This window comes from Sminthopsis crassicaudata, chromosome 2, assembly GCF_048593235.1.
Source record: "Sminthopsis crassicaudata isolate SCR6 chromosome 2, ASM4859323v1, whole genome shotgun sequence".
Lineage (NCBI taxonomy): Eukaryota > Metazoa > Chordata > Mammalia > Dasyuromorphia > Dasyuridae > Sminthopsis > Sminthopsis crassicaudata.
Window position 1 is genome coordinate 609,005,395 of NC_133618.1, and position 26,357 is coordinate 609,031,751.

The 26,357-nt window shown below is 35.3% G+C and overlaps 2 protein-coding genes across 4 annotated transcripts in view; both read left to right on the forward strand.

Annotated features, from left to right (window-relative positions):
• CC2D2B (coiled-coil and C2 domain containing 2B) overlaps window positions 1–526 on the forward strand; it is a 150,127-nt gene extending 149,601 nt beyond the window's left edge. Inside the window, exon 35 of the mRNA XM_074295942.1 lies at window positions 360–526. Within this exon, the coding sequence (XP_074152043.1) occupies window positions 360–371 (12 nt within the window). The 3' untranslated portion in view covers window positions 372–526. The remainder of the gene's footprint in view (window positions 1–359) is intronic.
• Window positions 527–3,420: 2,894 nt separating this feature from the next.
• On the forward strand, window positions 3,421–26,357 carry CCNJ (cyclin J). 3 transcript variants are annotated; one of them, XM_074295945.1, is made up of 6 exons: window positions 3,421–3,559; window positions 4,627–4,735; window positions 7,877–8,087; window positions 14,151–14,450; window positions 14,537–14,696; window positions 23,204–26,357. In XM_074295945.1, the coding sequence occupies exons 2-6, from the start codon at window positions 4,667–4,669 to the stop codon at window positions 23,616–23,618; spliced, it is 1,155 nt and encodes a 384-aa protein (XP_074152046.1). In that variant the 5' UTR covers window positions 3,421–3,559; window positions 4,627–4,666; the 3' UTR covers window positions 23,619–26,357. The 3 variants fall into 3 exon arrangements, with proteins under 3 accessions (XP_074152046.1, XP_074152047.1, XP_074152048.1); XM_074295946.1 differs by lacking the exon at window positions 3,421–3,559 and adding an exon at window positions 3,848–3,951; XM_074295947.1 differs by lacking the exon at window positions 3,421–3,559 and adding an exon at window positions 4,400–4,529.

Here is a 26,357-nt window from a genome sequence, read left to right on the forward strand (position 1 = left end):
CACACTAGCTCCTCTAGGAAACCAATTGTTAATTTTTCAGTATAAGCATTTATATCTTGAAAACTGACAAATGCAGGGGCAGCTAGTTGATATAGTAGATAAAGCATCAGCCCTGAAATCAGGAAGACCCATGTTCAAATTTGACCTCAAACACTTAATACTTCCTGGCTGTGGGGATCCTGGGCAAGTCACTTAGCCCCAATTGCCTCCCTCAGCAAAAAGAGAAAAAAAAAAAAAAAAACATAAAACAAAAACTGACATGCTAAAAAGTATGGCTTGTGTTGATTTCTAGACTTAACAAATTGATAAAACATGTCAATGATGCAGATTAAACAAGTTTGTTTTTTTTTTTTTTTCAGAGAACCATTTAGCAGCAAATGTTGGATGGGAGGTATAAAATTGGTAACAATGGGTACAATGACTTTTTTTAATAGGATTTTGACCTCTACAAAAGGAGAAGATATAAAAGGATGGTCCTTGGTGAGATGGCAAGGTCAAATCAAGGAGTTTTGGGTTTTTTTTTAATTTTTGTAACAGATGTAAAGAACAGTTTGGATCCTGTTTCACTATGAAAGACATTCTTTTATGCATAAATGCATTCAATAAACATTAAGCATCTACTATGTAAAAGGTTCTATATTAGGTGCTAGGGGATACCAATTCACAAGCAAAACACCTCCCTCAAGGAATTTAGATTCTACCTGGAAAGGGGAGAGGGGGGAGAAGTTTGGCAGATATAAATAAATATTACAAATTAATTGGGGTGTGGGGAGGAACTACCAACCAGGGAATCAGAATTGCTAATTATAGCTTTGAGCCACTCCCTCTCACTTTTGATGATACATGTTTGTCTTTTTAAAGAATAAATTAAAAAATCATATTCTCCCCAAAGCATTAGAGACCATCCTCTGGTTCTTTTCTATTTCAAAGATTCCAGTGTTTACAATAAAGTTGTCCATCTGCTATTTTAAAAAATACAATAATTTCAGATCTCTTTTTTTTAATCATATCTGAAGTTACTGGGGTGAGGATAGATAGAAAAATAGTGGAAAATGAAATAGAGGTAAGCCTTCATATGCTCTCCTTCTTATAATTATCTTGTATTTATTTTTTGCATTATACAAAAATTATACAAAATTATCACACTTCTAATATAGCCAGGAAAAAAAACCTATGAGTACAGATACCTAATCACTTATCATTAATGTCAAAACTATTCCTAGTTATGTCTAGTATTTTGTCAGGAGTTAAAGGAAAATGCATAGATTTCCCAGTGATCAAGCTATAATCTTTTCATTGAGGAATTAGTCTAAAGTGCATTAGGGAAGATAACCACACAGAATATACACATATAGTACATATAAATTTATATAAATTTTTCTCAGCCTTTGTCTCTCACATACAATTTATATGTCCAAACGAGTGTTATCCTTCAAAGTAGTTAACCTTGAAAGACTGAACACTTATTTCAATGATGTTACCAGTAGTAAAAATTTAAAAATTCCACCATTCATTTTTGGGAAATGTATTTGTAGAGTTTACAAGTTATATGGGACAGCTTGCCACTTCAGAGGTGCCCCAAAATGATATTACTAAATCTATTGCTCAGTTTACTTATTACAGTTGGCCTCAAATAACTCTTGGTTATTTTCAGAACTTGGAACTATCATCAAAGGAAGATATTTTGCCACCAAGGAGATCCAGAAGAGTGTAGTGGAGTGAGATGAAAAGTGCACTGGGTTTACAATTACAGACTTGGATGCAATCCCCAGCTTTTCTGTTTACCACTTTCTGTGTCGTTGAGAAAATGATTTCACCTGTCCTAGTCTATCCATCTGTAAAAGGAAGTTGTATCCATGACCTTTAAGAACTTGTCCCAACTCCTTGATTCTAAGAACGTCATAAGCTCTGAAGGCAAGCCCCAGAGGTATTCTAAAAAACACTTGGAGCAATGGAAGAATCATTCCAGGAACAGGGTTTTTATCCTCCTCAATCTGCTTCATTAGTGCTGATGGCACCATCATCTTCCCAAACGGTTAAGACACAAAACTGAGTTATCTTTCTCTTCCCTCATGCCATAATACCCCCCCCCCCCAATCACATCAGATATCAAGTCCTGTCAGTTTTACCTCCCATCTCACTTGCATCCTGAGCAGGCTCTCATCACCAGTGGCTTGGGCAATTACAACAGCAATTGATGTTCCTGTTTTCGGTTTCCTCCCTCCCCAATCTACCAAAATTATTTTCCTAAGGTGGATCATGTCTCTAACCTACTCAAAATATATCCAAGACTAAGTACAAGCTCTCAGATTGGCATGTAGGGCCCGTGGTTGGTTTCAACCTGCCTTTTCCAGCTTTATTTCTCCCTACTCTCCATTGAACTTCTTAATGCTTCCTTCATTGAGGCTGCCTCTTTTGGCTAGGACCCACCTCTGTCTCTAAGGTCAGTGGCCTTGGGTTTAGGAGACGTCGGTTTGAGTCCTATTTATGACCACTAGTAGTACTGTGAGCAGTAACTTAATTTGGGGTTCTTCATTTGTAAAGTGATTATAATAGCTGTGGTACTTACCTAGATGAGTTGCCTTGAGAATCAAATAAAAAAAAAAAAAAAGTCATATTTAAATGACTTCACAGGTCTAATTCTTTAGATTGCTTGCCTCCTTAATGCTGGGGAAGGGGCTATAGGAAGGCAGACAATTTGGAATTCAAAATGTAAAAACACACAACCAAACTCGGAGCTTTAAAGCACAAAACGCCGCGTCCCTCTCCTCCGGTTCGGGCTGCTTCTCCTGCCCTGCCCCTTCTCCTTTATCACATTAGATGCTCAAGAAGTTTGCTGAGTTGAACCGAGTGAGTGTACACACAGTCTCTTAAGGTGCCACTCAGAAAGGAGGGGAACGTTTATTTGGATTCTTCCAGTGTGGTTTACGTCACTCGCTTGATATTTTTATTCACTTATACCTACATATGTATGGAATACACACACACATATATAACCGCATACACCCATCTCACAGGCGTGGAAAGGTAAGGGGCAGACGTTCCCTCAGCGGGGAGTGGAAGGGCCAGACTCGCACAGGTTGCCAACAGCCAGCAGGCGTTAGCCGTACCCGCCTTCGCCCCGCCGCGCCCTGCCCTGCCCTGCGCTACTGCACCAAGTCAAAAAGTCAGCTTAGGCGGCGGCGGCGGCGAAGGAGGAGGAGGAGGACGAGGGTTACGAAGAAGAGGAAGAGCTCCTGCTGCCGACTGAGCATGCCTAGTACTTAAAGCGCTCTCAGAGTTACCAAGTAGACTCTAAAAGCGGAGTACCTGGATCTCCAGGCTGTGGCTCTTGATTGGACGGACCAGGGCGACCCCGCTGTAAGGCGACACGGGATTGGCGGAGGCGGGTCCGGCATGTGCCCCAGCGCTGGCTTTGTACACACGGCGGCTTCCCCGGCCCTTTAACAATGAGCGGAGAGAGAGGCTCGACCCGTGGCTGAAGCCGAGCCTGGGGCCCGGGAGCGCCCGCGCAGGATGAGCCGGGCCCTGGCCCGAGCATTCAGCGCAGGGATTCTGGGTGAGTGATATGTGAGAGGGTGCGGGGAGGGTGCGGGAGGAGTCGACATGAGGGCGGAGGCCCCGGCGGGCGGCGGGCCCTTTGTCCGGCTCCGGCTCCCGGCCCGGCGCCGCGCCCAACCGCCGGTCCAGCTGTCCGCCCGTCCCATTGTCCTAAAGCGCAATCTGAGGGTATGGGGAGCGCCCCGGGGCCCGGCTGCTCCGGGCCGGCTCGGGCTTTCCGACAGAACGGAAGCCCGGTGAGGACGGGGCGGCTTCATTTTGGGCTTTTGCTCCCCAGCGCCCGGCTCGTACCTGGCACGCAGCGGAGGACTTTGATCCGCGTGCGGTGGGATGGAAGCCTCAGGAAGGCAGGGAGAGCTTCCTGCCGAGCTCTGACTCCCGGTGCCTCAGGTGCGTGTCCGGGCTGAGGGGCTGTTTGGTGTTACTTTGATGAGCCGGTGGATCCTTCCCTCCGGACTGAGCCCAGGGAAGGGAGGGGCAGCGCTGACCCCACCCCACCCCCGCCCCTCCGCACCTGCAGTCTGCTGTCACCTAGGGAGATCCGCGCTTCTTGATTGGGTGGGTGCGAGGCAAGCCCCCGGCGGGAGGAGCGGCGGGTGGCCGCTGCCCTTGGTGCCGACGGGTCCGACCCAGCCTCCAGCCGGGGCTCCCGGTTCTGGTTCTGTCCGCGCCTGCCAGCCCCGACGGCTTCCCTTAGTGCCCGTGCACGGGGTCCCCTCCGCGCACTTCCCCCGCAGGCGCCTTTAAGTCCTTGGCTTCGTGGAGCTTCCTGCGCCTCGGCTCCTGTAGGAAGCTCTTCTGGATCCCTTTTGGCGATCTCTCCTCCCTCCACTTAAACCCCACTCCTCCCCTCCCTGGCGGAGTGTAAGTCTCTCAAGGGCCTTGTCCATGAGTTCTCTGAACCCGATCCCGGGCCCGGCGCGTACTCCGTGAGCCTCGGCTCGGCTCGCGCCGGTCGGGTCTCTGAGGTAAAGCGGGGGGACGGGCGGTCTTCTCTTCTGAGCAAGTTTGCGAGGTGGGGAGTTCAGCATGTGTGTGTGTGTGTGTGTGTGTGTGCATCCACAGACTGACGCTGCGGGATCTGGCCAGGCTTCCATCCCATCCCATGGAGCTGGAGGGGCAGTGGTGGAAAGGACAGCTGGCTGCTGATATCCATCAGGCACTAAGATACAAGGTAACCTTCTCCTCTCTCAGGTGGCCTGAATCAGATCCTCTGCCAGTCAGTCATAAGTCTTCTGTCTGAGAACCAGGTCTCGGCTACCGTAGCTGCAGAGCTCCGGTCAGCTCCTTTATTCCGCTTCCTGGGCTCTCACAAAACAACGCGTCCTTAAGAAAAAACTTTCACCAAAAAAAGCGCAAGACTTCTCGTCCTTTTCGTTTCTAGAAGGTTTAAGCAGTCACTGTGGGAGATTAATTAACTTTGGGGAGTGAGAGCGGGGAAGAGACCTTAATTTCTCTTGAATGTTAGCCCATTCGTTTCCTTTCACTTTTTTGTTCGATTTTGTAAAATTCAGGAGGCATTAGAACATAGAAGAATTCCTGAACAATTTACATTGTTCTTGCTTTGCTCCTTGGAGACTGAATACTTATTATAAAGGGTGGAAAGGGCAGACACTTCATTCAGACGCTGAGAATTCTGCTAACAATTGACTTCTGAATGCACAGATGTATGGCAGGATGTGTAAAAGTAGACCTGGTGTGCTTATTGTTATATCATCCTTTCAACAGTGTGTATTTACTAATAAAAGGGGGGGGGGCCGATTTTTAAATATAAAATCCTTGCACCTACTGCTCTTAGCTCCATTTTCCTGTAACTATTCAGGTTTTTTAATCTTAATGATTTAGAAATCCCAGTCACTTTTAGGTCTGGGTCATTACTGAAGCAAAGGAACAAGGGAAAACATTACAGTTGAATCCTTTATACAGAGGTTCTTGAATTTAGGAAGAAAGTCATTTTTCAAAAGAATGAGTTAACTAAACAGTGAAACTTAATTTTGGTTTAGAATATGGGATCTGCTTTTCTTAGTTTGAAAGTATCAACCTGGTATCTTCATTTATTTAAACTAAGTAGTTAAGATTTCTGAAGGACTGCTTGTTAATTTAAACAACTTTTATCAATCAGGGAATAGAATTCTGCTCAGTGAAAAGTGTAGCTCTATCCTATAAGAACTATTTTCAATAATATCTATCCTATGCCTCAGGAAAGTTGTGAATAGCTGCTAACTTTCCACTTTTAAAACTGACAGTATTTTTTTATGGAATAGTTCTTTTTTATGCAAATTTCATTTTCAGTCTGGATTTCTTCTTACCTTGAATATGATATTACTCCCACTGTGTACAAAATGAAAAGTGCCAATGACTGAAAGTTTCATATTTCCTATAAGCTTTGATAGATTTTTCTTGGAGTACAAATCAATAAAGATATTTTTGCAGTTTCCCAGTTTTATTTGTATAGTTAGCAGCTTATTGATTTTTATTTTTATCTTTGTATCCTGAGCATCTTGCACATAGTAGGTCCTTAAATGCTTTTTACCCTGAATTAACATTAAATTTGTCTGAAAGAATTCCAAGAAATTGGCTTGTTTTATCCAATTTACTTTCCTTGTGAGTGGGGTTTGTGAAGATAAATGTCTTAAATTCAAAACAGTATGACAGTTGGGTGCATTTCTGCCATTCCTTTTTCTTTTGTTAGCGCTAAAACTATATGGGGAGCTTTGGGGGACTAATAAGTAAATAGTAATTTTTAGAGAAACTAAAAAGGGAACATTTCAGCTTTGGGGGAGTAAGTTTAAGAAAATTCTTAGTTTGCAAGATTGATCAGCTGTTCCCTTGCTTAAGGATGTCACCTGCCTGCATTTTAATCTTCTTCAAATAATTAAATCACTTGAGGAGAATAGAGTTTGTATTAATCAATGCAGAATTGATAAATGCGATGAAGGGTACTGACCTGTCTTGCCTGGAACTTGGATTTTGCAGGGAATTGAGGAGGAAGTTTAGTACTGAGTGTAGAGGAGAAGCTTGCAAACTTGAAGAAATATACTTTGTTGCATTCTCTTATTTTGAATTGGTTTGAAGATTATCTGACAAAAGCTGTGAATTGCTTTTTTATTTTTTTAAGTGATCTACAAACTGAAATGTGTTTCTGATAAAGTTAAAAATTTACACTTTGTATTATTGTTTTGTATTATTATTTTTCCAGCCCTAATACCTGAGTGTTGAGTGATTAACACGGCTTCCTTATTTTAAATAAATGTAACCTTTGGATTTAAAGAAATTAGTCAAATGAGAAACACTCACTTTGCAGAGCCTGAAGATACATAATTAGCATGTTTTCAGGAAAAAATAAACTTAGTAGATGACAATAGACACTTTTGTTACAGTATAGTTGCATCACACATTATACACTGTTTGAGAACAGTAGGAGCAAGTCTAAGAACTACAAATATGTAGTCAAGTATCCTATGTTCATATTTCTTCCTATACAGTTTCCAAGGAGCAAGATACTGTCAATATGAGTTAAGTAAATTTTTATCTATGTATATTTATCTAATAACAAGAAATAAAAAGGGGGAAAAGACCACTAATGTTTTGCATAATGGCTTTAATATAAACTCGATGTAACATCTTTTGACTGGTTGCATGTTTATAATAGGGTTCCTATGGAACTAACTGCACCTTAAATATTGTCTTACCCAAACTTATGTTTTAACAGAATAATGTCTTCAGGTGGGTATGCCTGTAATTCCTTCTTATCTGAAAGCATTTAGGCTCTTCTGAGAAATTTTTTCTTATGGAAATGTCACTGGTTTTATGATAGAAATCAAGAAGAAAATAAGAATTATCTTCCTTTAAAAAAAAAATTCCCTTAAAATTTAAATAATTTTTTTTTTTTTTAAAAAGGGAAAAAAAAAAAATCCCTTACTGGAATGTAGCCTTTTCATAAAGCATGGAAGATTTTTTTTTTGGATAAGATTCCATGAAAACAGATTTCTAGAATGTCCTTCTCATCACTTTGAATTCAAATTGCCTGTGCTGCCAAAGCACTTATTAAGTCACAGCAGAGGTAGCAAGGTGACATTAGAATTAGAATCAGGAATTAAGAATTAGAAAAGGATAATTTTAAAAATTAAATCTTATTCTTAGGCTATTTACTAAGTGTGTTCTCCATTTCCTTCTATTCAAAGTGTTTCAGTCATTAGAAATAATAAGTGATATATCATTTCTAAAAGCAAATGAGTACAAAATATTTGTATTTGTTGAAATGGTTCATTAGGTGGATTTTGTTTAATGCTAGATGTTCTTACTTTTATTTTAGGAGCTGAAATTACCCACCTATAAAGGCCAGTCTCCCCAACTAAATCTCAGACGGTATTTTGCAGACCTAATTGCTATTGTAAGCAATCGATTCACTCTTTGCCCTGCAGCACGACATCTTGCTGTCTATTTGCTTGACCTCTTTATGGATCGATATGACATTTCCATCCAGCAGCTGCATTTAGTTGCACTTTCCTGTTTGCTTCTAGCAAGTAAGTTTGTACTCTCACAAAATTGGAAATAGTTTATTATTACTGTAAAGACCAACTTTGATGTGTTGTCATTTTAAAAAGACAGGATCTAGGAAACATCCTTTCAGATTCATTTTATAACATTAATTTGGATGAGTAGTCCAGAATCTTATGGACCACTGCAATCAAGAACCTTGTTTGGTCACCTTTTAGTGAAAGACCTATGTGCCTACAGTTTTTCTCTGTAGAAAATTAAACTCAGATGCTCAAATCTACCATTGCCCTCAGCATTGCATAGTTATATAGTAGGGGGGTGAGAGGTGATATCAGTTTATATTACCTATAGATAATACATATACTATTGGATCTGTGGCTGCATTGTCTTGATGCCTATCCTTGAACTATTTCAGTGCTTGTCGGCAGTCACGCCAAAAGACATGTCAAGACAAGGAAAGTTTTAGTTAATTCTGCTACTTATCTGTCTTAGAAAATTGGGTGGGAAGCATAAGTTGAGATTTTTATATAGTCTTGATTCCTTCTGTCCATAGTCTTGTTGTCATCATGGCAGAGTATAGTTGTATTGCCTTTTATCAACCACCAGCGCCTGAGGGAGGGCTTACATCCTTTTGGAGCCACCACGTTCTGCCTGTCTTGTTCTCTTAGTAAGTGTGATGACAACAGCATAATCTCAAGCCCAGCATTTTTAGTGCTACCAAAACTACTTAAATATGGGTGGTAAGAATAAGTAGGGGTGTGAACTTCAGACCAACACTGTAATTACTTTTCTGCCTAAAGTCCAGTGTTGTCAAGGTTAAGACTCAGGCCTTACCTTCTAGTCACTGTGATTGAACTTCCTCAAATAATGGTGTCTCTGCTACCTTTTAGTTCCCTCCTAAGTTATGAGACAAATCTGCCCTGAATCCAGCCAAGACACTTCTGTCTAGGTACCAGATCTTCTGCTTACCCCATCTTACCCTGGTTTTTTATTCCATGTATTGATTCCTGGTTCTTTTATTGAATTCCAGTACCTTAGCCACCTAAGAGCTCTGTGCTAGTCTCTTCTGGAACCCAATCTCCTCTGATATTTCAGGCTGGGATACCCATGAAATCAGTAGGTTTCTTCTGGGGTCTAGCTTCTTTTGAATTAAACTCTTTCCTCATTTTCCCCTCCCATATAGAAAATTGCCTTCTGTCCCTCACATAGACACCTTTAATCTGCTATTCCCAGAGCTTTTATCTCTCCCTTTCCCAAAGAAAAAGCTCTCATTTATCTACTAACAACTTATCTTCAAATAAGTTATAATTTCTTAACTTAAACATCTATATGTAAAAGATATAATCTGAGGCATATGCATTTGTGGAAGAGGAGAGTAATTTTTCATAAATTTCAGGACTGGCCCTAGGTTTTCTGGCAACCAAGACAAAATTAAGTGTTTTACAAAGATAGGTCATTTTTTAAGGTAAACCCTTTTTTTTTTTTTTGATATCTAGAACTACTGCTTGCTTTTCTAGGAACTTCAGTTAGCCTCATAACTTTGAGGGTTGATAACCCTTTGTGCAATAATATTTTACAGATTATTGAAGTTGTACTTATCAGATCACACACATTAAAGATTTGCAAAATAGGATGGTTTTTGTTGTTGTTACTCTGGTAGGACATCAGCATTTCACTTAGTCAAAAGATCTTTTTTTGTATTACCTTAAGGTGATACAGAAATATGAATTGTTATTATCAGATTGAAACAGGATTGGTGCTATCCATGTGCCAAGGCCTCTCTTTCATATAATTTTGGCATATTTCTCTTGGCTGAATTCAGGAAAAAGGATGCATTGCAGACCTTAAAAGATGTTGGGATGCAGCTGTTTCTTCATACCTGGCATCTCAGTTCCTTGTAGCTATCTTAAGATAATAAATGTCAGAGACAGCAACTATTCTGCATTTAAAATCCTAAATTTTAATCTTTTAGTAGATAAAGAACTATACTGTTCTCCCTCCAAACCCATTCCTTTCTCTTGCTTCTAAGCTTCCAGGCTTAGGGCAGAAATTCACTTTTTGTGATTTGGATTCCCATGGCAGGCTGAAGCCCATAGACCCATAATCATTTTTTAAACAAATAAAATCCATAGAATTATGAAATAAATTCTATTGAAAAAAAATAATAGAATTATCAAAATATTTTTCCCATCCACATTTAAAGATCATTTGTAATCTCTCCATGGATTTTGGGCATCCATGGGCTCCATATTAAGAACTGTTGCCTTAGAAGATGATGTTGCTATTCTACCTTTGACTCTTCCCTGACTCTGCAAAAGGCAATCCAAGACATAACAACTATGCATTGCTGAAGTACAGAATCAGCTGAAGGCGTAGTCTAGCTAGGTATAGTTGGTAAAAAGATTCTGGAACCTGTAGATATAGGTTGTGCTAGCTGGAAAATGGGTACCTTTATTTTTGCTTCTCTCTCATAAATCTTTCTTGATTCTCTGATTATTAATGTTTGCACCTTTCACAAATCAGTACATATTTACTTATGTATTTACATAATCTGTTAGGTCTTTAAGGAAATTTTTTTGTTTTATCTTTGTGTCTTCTGTACCTGGTATGTAGATACATTATAAATTCTATTATATTTGATTTCTGTCATTCTAGTTAGACAGTCATATAACATTTGCCTAGCATTTAATCCTCATGTGTTCTGATCCATTCTAGGAGAGTTCTAGATAATTCTAGATTCAGTCACATCCTTCTTTACTTATAATAGAACATAGCCAAATTCTTGTTTAGTCTTTGCATGGACCTGGTCTCCTGGGTTCACAAGTTGGTCTGTGTTCACAGTGTAGATAAAATGTTTTTAACATATACCAGCAATTCTTAAACTTTTTCTAATCACAACACCTTTTTAGCCAAATAATTTTTATGTGACCCCAAGTATATAGTCACATAAAATAGGGATAGAAATTAAAATTTACTGATAATAAAGCATAATTTCATGACTGTCCACATTTAGTTATAAGACCCCATGTAGGTTTGTGAACCACAGTTGAAGAAGTTGGGCCATATATAACTTTATCATGGTTTGAATTATGTAAAAAAGTGAAATTGTGTTTTGTTTGGGGTTTTTTTTGGCTAAAACATTTAAAGATTAACTTTTGCTTTTCTTTTCTGTCATTTGCCCCAAAGTTATTTCAGTTCATATAATGTTTACATATACAGACACATATATATAAATATTTCTATATATACTTATGTTTATACATGTATATATACTTGTGTTTATATATGTACATACCATATATATAAAATGTATGCACACACACACACACACACACACACACACACCATTTTAGTGTTTCTTCAATCTAGATGAAACCAAAAGTCAAGAAGGGTTTTCTAAAGGGTATTTTTATGTAGGTGCCCCTTATCTGCACTCTATTCTTTAAGGGTTTATAATAAGGGAAATATATCCCTTTCAAAATCCATTAGCTTGAAGAGTATTGCTTTCCTTTTTATACTTAACAATGTTATTCAATGACATTGTATCTAATGTGGAACCTCCAGGAAACACAATGCTAATCAGCTCAGAGTTTTTTTATTTTCTTGAATATGAATTTTTTTTTAACTAGCTGGTATCTTAAAGTCCTTAGATAACTATGAAATATCACCAGCTCTAAATGGGGAAAAAAAAACCCAATATTTTTATCTGAAGCAAAGCAAAAATCCCAAATTTTTTTTTTACTTTAAAAATATACTGTCTTTCTAAAGTCAAGAAGTGAAATATTCACTTATTTAATAACTACCTGGTAAATACAAAGTTCCTATAAATGCTTATTAATGCAGGTTTCATAACAAGCCCCTGCCTACTCAGTTAATAGTTTTGCATGCAAAGTCGGGTTGTTATGCTTTGATCTACAAGTCCAACTGTAGGGTTGGAAAGATCAGTTGTCCAGCTTCTGTTCTCAGAGACACCCAGCTTTTGTGACCTTAGGCAAACCACCTACCTTCTCTGCTTCATCTATAAAATTAGTAACCTTGTCATTTGTTTAGGTGGTCGAAATTTCAATGGTAATATAAAGCATTCTTGCTCTTTGAATTAAGCAGTGGAGTACCAGAATTTCAGTTAACACTGTCTGGTAATAATGAATATCTTTCTTCTAAGCAACTTCAAACACAAACCTCTCATTAATTAATGTGTACAGCTGTCCTTTGAAGTACATGGCAAGTATTATTGCCACTTTGTAATTGGTGAGGCAAAGTTTTGATTTGCATTTCTAATTCATTACTCATTCTGAAGAATTTGATTTTGTTGGTGTCAGACCACTAAATTAATCTCCTATATTTTTACATTATAACTATGTTAGCAAATTCTGGTTTATAGATTTTTTGTCTAAAATTTAATACCAACAATAATATATATGAATGTTATCTAAAACAAGTCTATAACTTATTGATGCAGTCAGGTTTTAGCAACTAGCTTATGAACATGGAAGTGAACTGACAGAGGAAGAAATGAATAAATATACATTGTAAATGCTACTGTGATAGCCACAGAATGGCTTTTATTAGACTTAATTTTTTACATGGGCATAGAGCCATATTTTGAGGAAGTGACAGCACTTTACTTGGAGGTAAAAGACTTGGTTCAGCGAAACAGGAGAACTAGCTCCTTTTCTACTGTTACCACTTACTAAATGATCTTGAGCAAGTAAGGCTCATTTATCTCATCCCTAAAATGGGAGTGATGATCTTACTTAATACTCACTTAATATGTAAATAGCAGATTGGGATGTAGTTAGCACATATTGGACCAGATTAGCTCTTGAGGTTATCCCCCAGATTTTATGGTTATATAAAGATAATGTCTTGAATGATTGAACTGAAGAAGGTATAACTATCTCCTAGAGAAGAATAATTGCTTCATAATGGGAAATTAGTTAGCAGAAATAATCAGGTTAATATTACTCTTTGCATGTGGATCTAAACTCTTTTTCTCAAGAGGAAATTAGGACCCCAGAGACTTTGTCACTTATGATAGTGTAGTTTTTGTCTTTTAAATCTTATTTTAATTTACTTAATAAAGAAGCAAGAGATTGATAGTTGGTATAGTAGAAAGAATATGGGACCTAGAGATCAGGAAATCTGGGTCTGAATCCTGGTTATGTTTTTAGCAAGATATAGATAACTTTGGTCATAAAGCTTAGCCAGATGTCCTTAATTAAGGAGTTTCTAGATAGGTTTTCAGAGGATCTCTTAACTTTTTTTTTTTTTTTTTTTTTTTGTTAACTGTGTTGGGTTTCCTTCCTCATCTTGTATCTTGTATGTATTCATTTAAACATAATTCTGATAAGAGATCCATAGGCTTCCCTGGATTGCCAGGAAGTTCCATGATTTCCCAAAAAGAATCCTTTTTAGACAAATCACTTAACATCTCTAGGTCTTTTTCTTAATCTCTGAAAGGAGTTGGACAGAATAGTACTTGAATTCCCTTCCACTTAACACACTCTTTGGTTCTATATTTCAGAGGGGAGAAAGGGAGCAGAATCTATTTTTTCAGATTTTTTCAAATAATTGTGATATACAAGATTTGCAGTCTATTTCCAGTGATGAAATGTTTAAAATTTTTTAAAGTGGAAGTACTTTTAAAGTTTAGATAAAAGCACAAAATTGGGGGAAATAAATAGAAAAGGGCATTTTTTTTTATTATTTAAAAAAAAAAACTCTAAAAGGGTCATTAACATATTATCTAGGACCTTAAATCAAACTGAAATTTAATTCGTAACATAATTTGTATATCTTTGATATGGTTAACTCTATTTTCATTATGCATTAGAATATACATGCAAATGTTTACCACATTCCATAGTTCTGAATTCTGAGAGGAAAGTGATCAGTTATATAAATTAATCTGGGGACAAGTGAGGGGAGAGGGAAAGAAGGATAATTATTTGTTTTGTAAGCTTTAAGAGAAAGTGACATTTTCTTTGGATCAAGTATGTTACATTTTGATGGTAGATGAATAATATTTTACTTATTGGCTAAAACTTCCTACTGCATAATCTTTTCCTTTTGTGTTTTTCTTCTCCAAGGTAAATTTGAAGAAAAGGAAGATAGTGTGCCTAAACTAGAGCAACTGAACAGCCTTGGTTGTATGACTAACATGAATCTAGTATTAACAAAACAAAATTTACTACACATGGAACTATTGTTGTTAGAAACGTTTCAATGGAACCTCTGCCTTCCAACAGCTGCCCATTTTATTGAATATTATCTATCTGAAGCAGTCCATGAAACGGATCTGCACGATGGCTGGCCAATGGTTTGTCTGGAAAAAACCAAGTTATATATGGCAAAGTATGCTGATTATTTTTTGGAAGTATCATTGCAAGGTATGCTTTTGTTCCTAGTAAAGAAAGATTTGTTAGTTGGTGATTGTATGTCCTGTTACTTAAATTTATTCTTTGTGTCTTCACAGATTATGCCTTTCTAAATTATGCACCTTCTCTAGTAGCTGCTGCTTGTGTAGCTTCATCAAGAATTATTCTTCGTCTTTCCCCAACGTGGCCTACTAGATTATATCGCCTGACTGCCTACTCTTGGGATTTCCTGGTGCAATGCATTGAACGATTATTGATGTAAGCCTGTCATTATTTATTTATAGCTTTAGTTATAATTCCTTGTACTAAATAGTGTTTTAAATTGCAGTATTTGGAAATATTTTTCTTACTGTATAAGTTGCTTTAGAAACAAATGGTTCAAGTTATGTGTTTTAAGTGGGTTTTCATGAAGGACTTCAGAAAAACTTTGCCCCTGGAAGCCAGCTAGGTTTCATGAGCATAATTTTATGGCCATAAAATTGCAAGGGGGGAATCTAGGCCTAACATCAATCAGACTCAGATACACATCTTGTTAGCATATTTGAATAATAGGAAAGTGACAGAGACAAAGAGTGAACTTTGCATTTTTGTTTTCTTCTATATCTCTGATCTGCATTGAGAAGATTCTCTCCTGTTCCTTTAGGTCCTTTTCTGGGGCTTCCATACCATAACCATGGTGGCAGTAGCACTTTAGGATTCCTAGGTACTTTCTGGAATAGCTTCTAGTACTTATATACCTGTATGTGATGACAGTCTGACTGTCCTGAAGGTTAAGAGTAGGAGAGGCATCTCATAAAAAGCAACAAGAAGAGGAAGTCCCTTTTTTTGGATCAAAGCTGGGGGTGAGGTCAGTTATGAAACAGCTCTGAACCTTATCACTTCTGTAATGGTACAATGACTTTGATCTGAGCAGCAATTAGAAGCATAAAATACTGAGGTCAGAAATGACATTAGCGATAATCTAGCCCAACATCTTGTTCAGTTGGATGAATCTCCTTTATAACATCCTCTATAAATGGACAACTATTTGAACGTGTATGGTAAAATGAAATGTAGTCTATTCCATTTTGAACTAATGTAACTATAAGGAAATTTTTGCTTTAATATGCTATTTGCCTTCCTGTGATTTTTTTTTTTTTTAACTTGTGTTATAGTTCTGTACTCAGAAGGCAAGAAGACTATGTTCTAATCCTTCTTTCTTATGACATCTCTACAAATTTTATAAGGCTTTATTCTGTTTTTTTTTTTTTTTTTTTTCAACTTAAATGTACCAAGTTTTTAAACTGGTCCTCATTTGTCATGGTATTTGAGCCTTTATACTATTCTATTGCCTTTATGAACACTTTCTGATTTGTCAAATTTTATTTTAGAAGATGAAACCCAAGATTAAACATTGTATTCCAGATGTGGTCTGAATGAGGATTAATACAGTGGGAATACCAACTATCTTGTTAGGGATATTATACTTTTGTCTAGATTTTTTTTGACTGTCAGTTCACTGAGTGCAGTTCACTAACATTCCCATGTCTTTGAACATGAATTATTATTTAACTATATCCATTGTATTTATAAAGTTGATTTTCTTTTTAACACAAATAGATTGGCTTTTTCCGTATAGATTACTGCCTTATTAAAACAAAGATAAAAAAAATAAGAAGTTAGGTGAAAAAAATGAAAATGATAAAGATATGTTGTACAATTAAAACAGCTCAGCTGTGAACTATTTTAAACAATTCTTGTTGGGAAAAATGGGATGTAGATGGAGAAAGACAAACAGATTACAAGCACTCATACAGAAGTCTTAATGTATATCCAATATTTCACTAATGTGCCAAGTTGAAAGAAATTATAGCTGAGCATAACACTAGCAAATTTGTTAGTTAATTCTTACAGAGAAGGATGCTGGAACTTAAATTTTTAACATCACAAGTTTATAGTGCACTCTTAGAGGAGGTAGAAATGGTAATAAAGAAAACAGAGATCATATAGTCAATATTTGCTGGAGATGATAAAATTGTGAAGCCATTTGAAAGATTGGTTTGCAAGATATTCAAAGGAAAGAAAGATAAGAAAGTTTACCTTAAAACCAAGAAAAGGTAGTCAAGATCATCAACTACTACTGAACTACTTTTGTCATTCATATAAAATGTATCTATATCAAACATCTAGAGCTTATTTTGGTATATAAGATCTTAATCTAAATTTAATTTTTAAGCTGCTTTCCACTTTTCCCCACAGTTTTCATTGAGCAGTAGGTTCTTATTTTAATAGTTGGGATTCTTTGGTTTATCAGATAATATTGCTTTCTGGTCTGGGATATTCCTGATTTGTTCTGCTGATCACTTTTTCTACTTTTGAACCATTACAAATTAGTTTTGGTGACTACTACTTTATAGTACAGTTTTCAAATAGGGTAATGCTAGATTCCCTTTTGTCTCATTCTCCTCCTCACCTCCTTATTATTAAACTTGTTCCTAGACGATGAATTTTGTTGTTTTTTTTCCCAGATTATTAGAATAACCTCTTGGTAGTTTCCTTATTATAGAACTGAATCCTAGATTAAAAATATAAATTAATGTAGGTAGCATTATCATTTTTATTACATTGCAAGCCATCAATGACTTAATGAATATTTCTCCAATTATTCAGGTGTCTATTTCTAAAAAGAATATTTTCTTTTTTTTTTTCTTTTTTTATTATTATTATAGCTTTTAATGTACAAAACATATGCATGGGTAATTTTTCAACATTGACTCTTGCAAAACCTTTTGTTCCAAATTTTCCCCTCCTTCCCTCCTTTCCCTTTCTCTAGATGGCAAGTAATCCAGTATGTTAAAGTATATATTAAATCCAATATATGTATACATATTTATACAGTTATCTTGCTTCACAAGAAAAATCAGATCTAGAAAGAAAAAAACCTGAGAAGGAAATCGAAAATGCAAGCAAACAATAAGAGAAAGAGTGAAAATGCTATGTTGTGATCCACACTCATAAAAAGATTATTTTCTAGTTGTATGTGGTCTTGGTATACTTTTAAATATTTTGTACATTCTATAGTTATTTTGAATAGAATTTATTTCTTGTTGAGCTTTGTTGGCAACACACAGAAAAGTGGATGATTTTTGTGATTTGTATTATATCCTACTACTTTACTGAAGTTACTGGTTCAATTAATTTTTAGTTTAATCTCTGGGATTCTTTATATAATCCTTCATATCATCTGTAAAAAATTGTATTGTATTTCATCTTTACCTATTCCTTTTACCTCAATTTCTTTTTCATATCTTATTGCCATATCTACATTTTTAGGACTATGCCAAATAATTTCAGTGACAGTAATCATCTTTGATTGACACTTGATTTTAATTGAAAGACTTCTACAAGTTTTCCATGTTACATGTTAGGTGGTGGTTTTAGAAAGATACTGATTACAATACCAAGAAAATATTTGTTTATTTCTATGCTTCCTAGTTTTGTTTTGTTTTGTTTTATATATAAAAGAACATTTTCTATGCTCAAAGATTTTTTTAAACATTTATTAATTACAATTTTTTAAAATTTCTTTTTTCATTAATATAGTCTATTATATTTATAGTTTCTTAAATATTGAAGCAATGCTGAATTCTTAATATAAATCCAACCGAGTTATAGTATAGAAATCTTTTTAACATATTGTTATAGACACTTGAGTAATATTTAATACTTTTGTGTCAATATTTATTAGAGATGCCAGTCTTTAGTTTTCTTTCTCCTCTTTGTTTAGGTATCAAGACCATATTTGTATCAGAAGAAATTTGGTAGGACCCCTTCTTTTCCTGTTTTCCCAATAGCTCATATTAAATTGTAGTTAATTGTTCTTACAGTATTTGATAGACTTCACTTTTAAATTCATCTAGTCCTGTGTCTCTTGACCACCACTCTTCCCTCCCAAAACTAAATTTATAGGTTGTTCCATTTGTGCTATTTAGGGGAAATTGTTTTGTTCAAATCCTTTACTTTTCCTCTTAATCTGAGTGTTTTAAATTTTCATCAACATTCATTCATTTAAATTATCAAATTTGTTGGCATATTGGGCAAAATAGTTTCTAATTTCTTTTTATTCTCTCCTTTGTTATGAATTATTTACATTTTTGAAATTAGTCTTTTTAGCAAGCTCCTGTTTGTATTTATGGAGTCATTGTTTTATTTTTTCTTTCCATTTTCTATTTAGTTGAAGTTTTTGGATTGTTGGTGGGAGGTTTTTTTGAATTGTTGGTAGGAGTTTTTTTGGTTGGTTTTTTTTTTTTTTAGATATAACAATTCATCTATTCTTTTATCTTTTTTTGTTGATAAAAGTGTTTAAATATGTTTCTCTCCATTTTACATGTCAAAGTTTTGATGTGTTTCTTGTGATAATTTTCTTTGATGAAATTGTTTCTATTCTTTGACCCACCAATTCTTAAAAATTAAACAGTTTACTATCCCATTTAAGAGCAAATCCTTTCTTCAAAGGTTTTTTATTAAAATTTTTCCTATATTTTGGTGAATAAAAGGTATGTTTATTATTTTTGCTTTTTTTTTTTTTTAATACATTTGTTATTGAAATCTTTATGCCCTAGAATATGGTTACTTTTTCATAAAGGTGCCATACACAACTGAGGAGGGGTGCATGTGCACATGTGTGTGTGTGTGCACATGCATGGGCACATAGATATAGATATGTGTATGTGTATTTCTTGATGTTGTTTCCCATTCAGTAATCACCAGATATCTATTATAGCAGACTTTTCTAAAATTTTATTCAAGTTCTTAACTTCTTTCTTGTTTACCTTTTTGTTAATCTAAAGGGATAATATAGAGGTTCCCAGTTATTATAACTTTACTGTTTCTTCTTGAAATTAAATTAATTTTTATTTTAATTATTTTGATGCTGTCCCATTTAATGACTATGTGTTAACTATTGATGTAATTTCATTGTCGATTATGCCATTAAGGATAATGAAGTTTTCCTTTTTGTTTCATTTAATCATGTCTGTTTTCAATTGTTCCCTCGTCTAAGATCGTGATTGATTCTCTTGCTTTCTTGAGTTTATTTCAAGCATAATTCTTTTCAAGACCTTCATTCTATATGAATCTGTCAGGTTTCTTTCTTATAAATTACATATTGTTGGATTTTTCTTTCTGCTCTATCTTCTTATGAGTCAGTTCATCTCATTCATGTTCACAAAATTTTTAATTGCACATCTTCCTTTTTAAATCTTTTTAATGCTTTCTTCCTTTGTCTTATCCTATTCTCTTTACAAAGAAGATGATAAAAGAAGAAAAAGATTAATGCTAGTGTTATATAAAAGAATTAGTCTGCTTCCATTCTTTGACTAGTGATTTTTACTCCCTCTTACAATATTCCCTTATTAAGTTGAAATTTGGGTTGTTTGTGACTATTTCTTCTATGATTGTACTCTTCCTGATAGCTTGTTGAGTTTATTGTGTCACTCCGTTTACCATACTCTGTGTGTGTGTGTGTGTGTGTTCAGAGCTTCTCTATTTGATTCAGATAAGAATGTTATTCATGTGTTTTCTATTAGTTCTGTTTCTTAGCTCATGATTATATTTTCTTCTTATGTATCCCAATTATGGAGTATGTTATGAGAAATCCTAAATTCCATTCTATTTCTCCTCTTTTCTTTCTCATGTGTTCTTTTTTCCTTCCCCTGCCCCTCCTCTCTTAAAGCTATTAAATCAGAACACACTTGTAGTTCCTTACCTCTGCAAAGAAGTGGGAGCAGATGTTTTCTCATATTTCTTGCTTGGGGCCAAGAATTGTCAGTAAGTGAACATAATATTCTGTTACATTTTCTTTGTTGTTGCTTTTTCCCATTTAACATTGCTGTAGTCATTGTCATTTTCTTAGTTCTCCTTCACTTTACATCAGTTTGTAGATGTCTTATCTTTCTACTCTGAGTCTTAGCATAGTAGTATTCCTCCTCCTTCCTCCCCCCCACCATGCCCTACAATTTGTTTGGCCTTTCCCAATTGATGAGTATGTACTTGGTTCCTTATTTTTTAGTTCTATAAAAAGTGGTCTTTTTTTTTTTTTATCCGGGTGGGGGGGGGGCCCTTCTTTTTGTCACTAACTTATCTAGGTTATAAAATATGCCTCACAGTAGAATCTCTGGGTCAAAGGATATGGGTATTTAGATACTTTTTTTTTTTGCATTCTGTGATTTCCAAATTTCTATTTAAAATTGATGGACCAGTTACAGCTCTACCAATGTAACAGCATAGCTGTCTTGCCACCACTCCAGGTTGATGATTTTAGTAGATTTGAAGCCCAATAAATCCAAGAGTTATGGTATGCCAAATTCAAAAACACAAAATAAGTTGTAGTCAGTGTTCTTACTTCTCTATTTAACTATACTGTGACCAATCTCCATTTCTTAATCATAGTCATTAGAATATTAGGAGAGATTTTGTTTAATATCTTGCTAAAATCCACATGTATACTTTGTACACAGCATCCTTCTGATCTAAATCTGGTGACTTTAGACCAGGTCTTACTGATCTCTGTTCCTTTTCCAAATATTCAGAAGACATTTAGTTTTAGAAATTTACTAGAGAGGGTAAAAAAGTTTGTATTCCTCAGAATCAACCTTCATAGCTTTTTTAAAAATTGGGACACTTTGTTCTTCGCTCCAGCACCTTCATAGTTATTTCATTATCTCAGCCTTTTAAGCAGTCACATCTACAGGTTCTTTCAGAGTTGTAGATTATTCTCTACAATCAGATCAGGTCATTGAAGAGGCTGGCAGGTACAGTCTTACTATCAGCTCATCTATCTTCACTATTGCTGTTCTATCTTTTTCAATCTGAAGATTGTTCCCTTTGATAAACTAAAAGAATAAGTAGTTTTGTAATTCTGCTTCTTTTCTGTCACTCATCAGGTCACCGGTTATAAGAAATGACCATTAATCCAACGTAATTTTCTTTCTTTTTTTAAGCCCTTTAGAAGCATTTAGACAAATGCTTGTGTTAAACATAGTCTTTGGTCATTCTGGCCTTTCTGATCTAAAAATCATTCTAAACTTTTACTTGTAGGTACTGTTTCATAAACAGCTTTCTTTACAACAGATCCATGAGGTGGATTATTTTAATATTATCCTCATTTTGCAGAAGAGAAAGTCAGCAGAGCAGAGCAGATAGACTGATCTCAAAATCAGGAAAGCCTGAGTTGAAGTCCCACCTCTGAGACATACTGTTTCTGTGATGTTGGACAAGTTCTTCTAAATGTCCCAGGCAACTCTAATGCAATGCTGTCAGTTAGGGGAAAGTAGATAGTATAGTGGTCCTGGAGTCAGGAAGGATTTGAGTTCAAATCTAGCCTAGAACTAGCACTAGCAGTATTGCTCTGGCAAGTCACTTCACCTTTGTCTGCCTTAGTTGTAAAATGGGGTTAATAATAGCACCTGTCTCCCAGAGTTGTTGTGCAGATCAAATGAAGTATTTCACATAGTGTCTGCCACATATTAAACCACACACACACACACACACATATATATATATATATGTTATTTTTTTAAGTTGCAAAAAAGAGGCTAACTTGCATTCTTAAAAACAGTTTTCTTATTTAGGAGTTCATTGTGTCAGTGAACTTATAGGGTCCAGTTTTTATTTACCCTCTCTCCCTTTATAGACAAGGACACCAAATTATAGTATAAATTATTTGAATGTGACCATGCAGTATGTGTGAGTTGGATCTAAATTTCCTGTTTCCATTGTACCATACTTGCTTCCTGTTATTCTTTCTTTAAAAAAAAAAAAAAAAAAACAAAAAACCTAGATTTTTATTTCTTTTCTGTTTTAATTTTTCAACATTCAATTTTTTTTATCATTTTGTGGTTGTTTTTTTTTTCAATTTGCATTATTGTAGTCATCGTGTATATTGTTTTCCTGACTCTTACCTCCATTTCACATCAGTTCATAGAAATTGTTTCATGTTTCTGTTTTCGTGCACTGTTGGTGAAGTTAAAAAGTAATATTCCCATTCTGGAAAGCATTTGGAATTTTGCCAATGAGGCACTAAAATATCTGTGCTCTTTAGTAACAGAAAAGTTCCATGTATGCCAAAATGTTTACATCATCACTTTTTTTGTGGTTGCAAAGACCTTAAAATAAAATAGATGCTTATTGATTGGTGATTAGTTCAATAAATGTTACATGAATGTAAAGGAATACTACAGTGTTTCTCTATTTTGTTTATAGTCCTTTGCCATGTTTCTTGTATTCCCGATTGGTTCTGTATCTGTGTTTATTTGGGTTTTTTTACATTTATAAGAATCTGAATTCATCCAATTAAAAATTCCTGTAACTGTCTCTGTTGTTCTCTGTAGGTTTTTCTTCCTTTTCTTTCTCATGAACTCTTAGAATCTTTAGTCCCTCTTAAGCTAATTTCATCCTAACTTAGTGTCAGGATGTAAGATCGGATCTTTTTCCTCTGAATTTTAAAAAATTTGCTTTCCCAAATGTAGGAAAAATCCAAATCTAATATTAAACCTAAATCTGCTATTAGACTACATGCTACGTTCATCTCTCTTAACTGTAACAAACTCTAAGACAAAATAGTCATATTCAGGAGGACATTGTTAGTATCACTTATTTGAAGTCAGCTATTATTGCTGTAATAAGTCTTTTGCCAAATTTATTTTTTTAAGTTTTTGAAGATTACACTAAAAAAATGAATATTTAATTATGTAAAATAACTAATTTGCTGTCTCTTTGTATTTTAGTGCCCATGATAATGATGTAAAAGAAGCAAACAAACAGAAAGGACAGCCTGGCCCTCAGCAAGGTCAGCTGAGTGTGTTTCATCCTACATCCCAAACTACAAGACCAGTCCACATTCAGCAGCCTCAGTATCTCCATCAAGCACATCAGAACACACTGCAATATCGTCATCCAGTGTCAGAGCAACAGAACTGTCCACAGATAGTATCTACCAGCACTCACACCTCAACCTACACATTACAGACTTGTCCTACTGGCTTACAAACCAGTGTTCAGGGCCTTGGGCACATGCAGACTGGTGTTGGTATGTCCTTGGCAATACCAGTAGAAGTTAAGCCATGTCTTAGTGTTTCTTACAACAGAAGTTATCAAATAAATGAACATTATCCTTGCGTCACTCCATGCTTTGAGAGGTGATGATTTGTCAAAGTAAACCTTGATCCAGACTTGTTCTCATATAACTTCTAAGAATTTAGAATAAAGAGAAAGAGCTCTATTCAGAAGGAAATCAGAGCTCAATGCTAACAAGATTTCAAACACTGAACCCACTAAAATTGAAACTATCCCTTTCATTGCATCATGTACACATGGGAAAAGTGAATTTATAATTATGTATGTGTCAAATCTGTTGCATGTTATTTCCACAAAAATCTCTTATAGCAAGAAATTTCCAAACCCCAGGTGAAGGTCCAATTATTTCAAGCATTTTTCATTACCAAAAAAGAAAGAAAAATAATTTGGACATTTACTAGTTCATTATAATGGGGTGTTTTATGATAAATGTTATGCTGATATTTATCTCAAGGAAAACCTCTTTTCTCTGGATTTGCCAAACATTTTTTGTATGAAGGAAATTTGCAGTATTACTTTTTGAAGAGGTCATTTTTGTATATTCTGATGTTTTTGAATAATATACTTGATTAATAGATTAACTTTGACTACATTTAAATTCATTGAGTACTGTGCTGCAGAATCAGTGTGTGCTGTACAAATAATACTAAATTCATTAGTAGAAATTATCCTACATAACTTCCAATAGTATGTGTATTTGGATTTACAGCTTGAGATTAAGGGCAAAATTTGTTTCAGCTTACAAGATCATTGTTTTTAATATATATACATATTTGCCTAAGGTTGAGATGAAAACACATACAAGCTCAGGGAATTTGCACTACTTGGAAATGCTTAAATGGAATGCAGCATACTTTTGAGACATTGAGTATTGACAGCCAGAGGAATTTATAAAGGCTTATAAATTGTAATTAGGCCAAAATACTTCCATGTGCTTTCACATGAGATTATAGGATCATAGCACAGGATGGGTAAAATGGTTGTACCTGTGGATCATTTTTATATGTCTGTGTATAGGTTTTGTATTATTGCAATCCGTGGTTTATCCCCAGTTTGATAGTTCAATTTCCTTTTGCTTTTTTTTTTTTTTTAAGGGTAGGAGAACAGTTATAAAATGCAGAGCCTAAAAAAATGTATTTGTAAGGAAAGGTTCTCAGGTTATGCCAGAATGGCACTTTCCGTTTCACAAGAGGCAGAGATTTATAACTAACTTTTGGATCCAATTAATAAATGTTACTTAAGGGTGCTTATACAAAATTGCTTTAATTGCAGCTGGTTTGTAAAGTACCAAAACTAGCTTATTCTCTGAAATTCCACTGCCTTGTTAGTCAATGGATGCATCATTAATCATGACCATGAGCAACTTGGAGAATAAGGAGTATTGGGGAGGGGGGAGTAGTAAGTTAAAAGGGGGAAAATAAACATATTACAATAACTATGCGGTTAGCTATATATTATTTTCTTTGTGGGAGGAGAGGGGGGTATGGTGAAGGGAGTCTTCCTGGTTTAAAAATAAGTAAGTTCTTTAAAGAATTTTTTTTTAAGTAGCACTTCAGTAGAAAGGAATTCACATGGCTGATATTTGACTGCCATCTTATATGCTAAAGTCAATTGTCAATATTATTGCTAAGATATGGGTATGCAGCAGGAATCAAAGTAGTTGTGTATTATTCTTGATAAAGAAGGGACTCGGCATAGGAAGGGAAACTCTCCCAGGAAAACCTTCAATACTTGATGCAGGTGGTAGTTCTATATGTGTGAATTATGGTGTTTATGAGGCCATTTCCTTTTTTTTTCCTAAAAAGAATAAATTGTGCTTACCATGCTTTAGTCATCTGATAGTACTTCAGTTTGATAGAAATCGACACTCAGGTGAGACTTTTAAAACACTCAGTGTGGAAGTCTTGCTTTCTTAAAAGTGCCATTTTAAAAATTATTTTCCCCCCAAGACATTGCGTATTTGTATTTGCTTATTTGTAAGTTTTTCTTGCCTTGAGAAAACTTGAATTACTTGGGGGAAATTGACAAAAGGAAACTTTCTGTCATATTCACTTTTCACAGTACTGCAACCTTGAGTCAAGTTTTCCGTATTTTAACTACCTCGATATGTAATGAATGTACAATATTGGGAATGAGATCCCAACTTGAAACAACAGCTGGTGCCTATGAAAACTTAATGTCTTTTATTGGTTTAAATGTCATTCTTGTTGCAGAAGAGTACTTTTAAAAAAAAAAATCAATAATTTCTAGTCTTTGTTCAAACAGCCAATTAATAATGGATTGATTTTAGGGAGGTATTAAAAAATTGGTTATTATTGCTGCATACCCCTTTTTATTTGGTTATTTTAAAACTTCAGGTTTCAGTTTAAAAACAACTCGTTATTGCTGTTTATGGTTTTGTTATTTTGTTTTGTTTAACTTATTGCTTAGTCTGAGTTTCTACAAGTACAAGACCATCAAAAACATGTACTGTGAACAGATTAATTTTATATATGAGGGCTTTACCAAAGTCCAGTGAATACACTACTAAAGGTCAGACTACAAACCAAAATGTATGTGTTATAGCATTAATCCCAAATAGTGCTTATAATGCAAAAGTCCACAATAATGGAATCTAGATGAGTGCTATGCACTTGAAATTTTAAAATAAAACTAGTTTTGAGTACTATGGCTTTGGTATTTGTTTAAATATGAGCTCTTGTATATTTGTGATTTCATTTAACCATATTCAACTATGTCGGACTTGTTTACTTAGTTATATTCACAAATAATAATAAAAAAAAAAAATCATCCCATAACTGGTTA

What these genes read in the sequence shown, in the direction of transcription:
- CCNJ (XM_074295945.1), top strand. Translation starts at nt 4,667, where the DNA reads ATGGAGCTGGAGGGGCAGTGGTGGAAAGGACAGCTGGCTGCTGATATC. An exon ending in ATCAGGCACTAAGATACAAG is followed by an intron (nt 4,736 to 7,876) that starts GTAACCTTCTCC and finishes CTTTTATTTTAG; the next exon opens with GAGCTGAAATTACCCACCTA. An exon ending in TGCATTGAACGATTATTGAT is followed by an intron (nt 14,697 to 23,203) that starts GTAAGCCTGTCA and finishes TTTGTATTTTAG; the next exon opens with TGCCCATGATAATGATGTAA.